The sequence below is a fragment of the Orycteropus afer genome, unplaced genomic scaffold (assembly GCF_000298275.1).
Source record: "Orycteropus afer afer isolate SDZICR_OR568_19922 unplaced genomic scaffold, OryAfe1.0 scaffold00143, whole genome shotgun sequence".
Classification (NCBI taxonomy): domain Eukaryota; kingdom Metazoa; phylum Chordata; class Mammalia; order Tubulidentata; family Orycteropodidae; genus Orycteropus; species Orycteropus afer.
This window is the reverse complement of record NW_006921730.1, coordinates 4,851,512-4,855,437: the sequence shown is the minus strand read 5'-3', so window position 1 is coordinate 4,855,437 and position 3,926 is coordinate 4,851,512. Positions and strand designations below refer to the sequence as shown.

At 36.8% G+C, this 3,926-nt stretch overlaps 1 protein-coding gene across 1 annotated transcript in view; it reads left to right on the top strand.

Moving 5' to 3' along the window:
• Positions 1-405: 405 nt before the first annotated feature.
• Positions 406-3,926, top strand: part of TMEM45A (transmembrane protein 45A) — a 26,696-nt gene continuing 23,175 nt past the window's right edge. Inside the window, exons 1-3 of the mRNA XM_007945782.1 lie at positions 406-595; positions 1,930-2,142; positions 2,340-2,521. Of these exons, the coding sequence (XP_007943973.1) occupies positions 406-595; positions 1,930-2,142; positions 2,340-2,521 (585 nt within the window). The remainder of the gene's footprint in view (positions 596-1,929; positions 2,143-2,339; positions 2,522-3,926) is intronic.

Here is a 3,926-nt window from a genome sequence, read left to right as displayed (position 1 = left end):
TAATTACCATTAAAAAAAAGTCCTTTTTGCTTTCTGGTAAACAACAACAAAACTTAATTTTGTGAGATTTCAGCAAGTTATTTAACTTCTCTAAATCTGTATCTTAAATTGAAAATGGTATAATATAAACTCATATTTGTGACTATATTGTAAAGATTGATTTGGAGATATCACATAAAACCCTTGACACAGTGCCAACTGTGTATAACAAATATGAATTTTTCTTTTTTTTTATATTGTAATGAGATCTACTACTGTCAACAGTAACATTTGATGCTTTTAAATCACTGTTGTACTCACAATCATCTGAAGATGGTGAACTTTATAGGAACAATCAGTGTGTTGACCAGGTTCTGGAAATGAAATGTCTTCATTTTTTGTGTGTTCTTGTTTTAATAGATCAAGATGGGGAGTTTCAAAGGTCATGCCCTCCCTGGAAGTTTTTTCTATTTCATGGGTCTGTGGTGGAGTACAAAATATACTCTGAAATATGCCTGCAAAAAGTACAAGAAAACTTACTATCTTGGTTCTAAAACGTTATTCCATCGAATAGAAATTTTAGAGGGAGCCATCTTAATTGGCATGGCTTTAACTGGTGAGTGGATAATTTCTGTGTTCTATTTTCTCCTATTGGGTGTTTCACATACAGAAAGAAATTCAATGTCAAATGAAGAAATTGCTAAAATGAATTTTTTTAATTCAAGTATTTCTTAACAAGTATTCTAATTGTAATTTCTATTTATATAGTTTGTTAGGAAGGTGATGCTTCATGTTTATAAAAAGACCTGTCCTGTGATTAGTTAGTCATAGTAGTTAACTTGCCAAACCAGTCAAGGTGAATTTCCTTTATACTATTGTTTAGAGCTTCTGAGATAATTTTATTTCTATTCTTCTGATGCCTGAGAGAGTAGACTTTATTGGAAACCCTTTTCAAAATGATATGACAATACTGGAGCTATTATAGGCAATCATTATTTGTAGGCTGTCAAGAAAGGTCAAGGCTGAAGAAGTCCTTGCCTTCTGACCCTTTTCTCATGGTTCCTAAATTGAAGAGAAAAGTCAGGCTGGACTACTAAGAATCTTCCCTTGACCTTGAAAATTCTATAAAAATGTTCTGTGTTCTCAGTGTTCCACTGTAGCCTCTCATTTTTTAAATGTAACACTTACCATTTCCCCACTGGATTTCTTTGTTTTTATTCATTACAGTAGGTCTTTGCTAATGGCCTTCAAATTATAGCAATGTCCATTTCCAAAGAGAGGAGATCCTTTGTCAAATTCTATACATTAATACATAAAACAGATCTCTAAAAAGATTAATTTTATATAACTGACAAAACAATACACTCTAGCCATCTGAGCATTCTTGGTTAAACTTATTGGGAAAAAGCTTATACTTCAGCATTTTTATCCTGAACCAAGCACAACCCCTACTTCATGGAAGCTACTCAAAAATGAAATGTCTAAGAAGAAAATAATTAACCTTGACAGGACTGTTCTTGTAAATCCAAACACCCAAATCATTCAGGATTTATCTTTGTCACTACATTGGAATAGGCAGCAGAACTAAGATCATCAGCCTTGGAGATCTGAAATAGCTTTTTGACTACAATTGAATATCTGAACCAATATTTGAACCTTAAAAAAAAATAGCATAAAGCACCAGTGCTCAGCTATTAGGAATATACTTAAAAGACAGAAATAATGTAAAAAGAGACATAATTGATAGATTATATCTATCTATATAGGTATCTCTATATCTATATATCTATCTATAGATATATAGATATAGAGATACCTATATATCTATATATTGATGGATTATATATAATAGATAGATTGGAATAAGCTGCGGGCTAATGTTCCCATGAGTCTGTATTCTAGGTAAGGTTAGGGAGAGTGCTATTAAAACTGTGATATGTTCCTCTGCAGGTATGACTGGAGAACAGTTTATTCCTGGAGGACCTTACCTGACCTTATATGATTATAAAGAAGGCCAGTGGAACAAGCTCCTGGGCTGGCATCATTGCACTATGTATTTCTTCTTTGGGCTGGTTGGTGTGACAAACATCTTATGTTACACTAGCCGTTCACTTCCTGCCTCCTTAGCCAAGTTAATGTTGTCAAACGCCTTTTTTGTGGAGGGTAAGTATGAGAGAAAGAATGAGAAAGAAAGAATGAGGCGGGGGACAGAGAATGAGAGGGAAAGAGAACGAGAGAGGGGGGAAGGAGAAAGAAGGAATTAACTGAGAAACACCATAAAAAAGAAACAGTAAGTAGATGGCCCTTAGTTTCATTGAAAAAGACAAGCTTTTTCTTCTCCCCTGCCCCCCTTTTCTCAGCTTTTATCTTCTACAACCATACTCATGGCCGAGATATGCTGGACATCTTTGTGCACCAGCTGCTGGTCTTGGTCATCATTGTGACAGGACTATTTGTCTTCATCGATTTCATGAGGACCAACATAATTTTGGAGCTTTTGTATTCAAGCTTCATCTTGCTTCAGGGAAGCTGGTTCTGGCAGGTGAGTTGGGGCCTTGAGTTAATGAACTTTGTGTCTCTGTCTGTAACCTTCTCTCTCTGTTTGGTGGGGCAGCTTGCTCTAGAACCTAGAGACTTCCCCCACCACCAATGTGCTACCTATAGTGAGAATATGGACCTCTGAGAGGTGATGTTTCCCTGTGTGCTCCAGCAGTCCTGGTGGGGGATTGACTGAGCAAGCAGAAAGGAAACGGAGTGTATGTATTTTCTTCACACACTCGAGTCTCTATTATGTATGTAGGAACTCTTAGCATGCTTTTAGATGGAAACAGTTCCTGACTCTAAAACAGCCTTTTAATAGTAAGCTCAGGAAATATATAGAGTCCAGGAAATGGAAGAAACAATCATTTATTAATAAACAACATATGCCACCCACTGTACTAGATTTATACTACACATTGTTTCATTTTGTCCTCACAACAATCTGGACATTAGGTATTATCATCAGATATGGAAGACTTAAAGAGACCAAGTTGCTCTCCTGAGATCACACAATAATTGTGCTAGGATTCAAATGTGGATCTGTCTAGGTCCAAATCCCAGGCTCTTTCCCTAAGAAAAAGCTACCTCCCTAACACTTGAATGTTGTTGAGAATATGAATTCCAATCAGTGAACCTCTATTTTATAGAGACTGATAAGTCATGATATCATATATATATAAAAGTCTGAGATGGAAGCTGACTGTGTTTTAAATAGGGAAGACTCCTTAGAAGAGATTTGCAGTCTGAGAGCAGGGATTGGGTTGATGAGTTATTTCAGGGATTTGCATCTCATATGGGAAATGATCAGAAAACGCTGGAATATGAGAGAGGGAAAACCTCATGATCAAAATGGAGATAGGAAAAATGTGATATTTAAACATGTAGGTGAGAAAAAATGTTGTTGAGGAGGAGGCTAGTGAAAAGGGCTAAGTTTGATGATTATTTTGGAGGAACAATGACATAGAAAAAATAACAAATATGCTATAATGTGATAACTAATAAGCAGCATATTTAGAGTCCCTGGGTGCGTCAAATGATTAATGTGTTCAGCTGCCAACCAAAAGGGTGAAGGTTTCAGTCCACCCAGAGGCTCTTTGGAAGAAAGGCCTGGTGATCTACTTCTGAAAAATTATCGATTGAAAACCCCATGGATCACAGTTCTATTCTGACACACATGGGGTCTCCATGGGTTGAAGTCAATTCAACAGCAACTGGTAATGTACAAAGTTGTTTTCTAGATTACCTATCATCCACTGGGAACCTAAATAGGTATGTTGTTGTTGTTGTTGTTGTTGTTATGTGCCGTCGAGTCAGACCCGACTCATAGCAACCCCTCCTTGGGTTTCCAAGGCGGTATCACTATGGAAGTAGATTGCCCCATCTTCCTTCCAAGGAGTGGCTGGTGG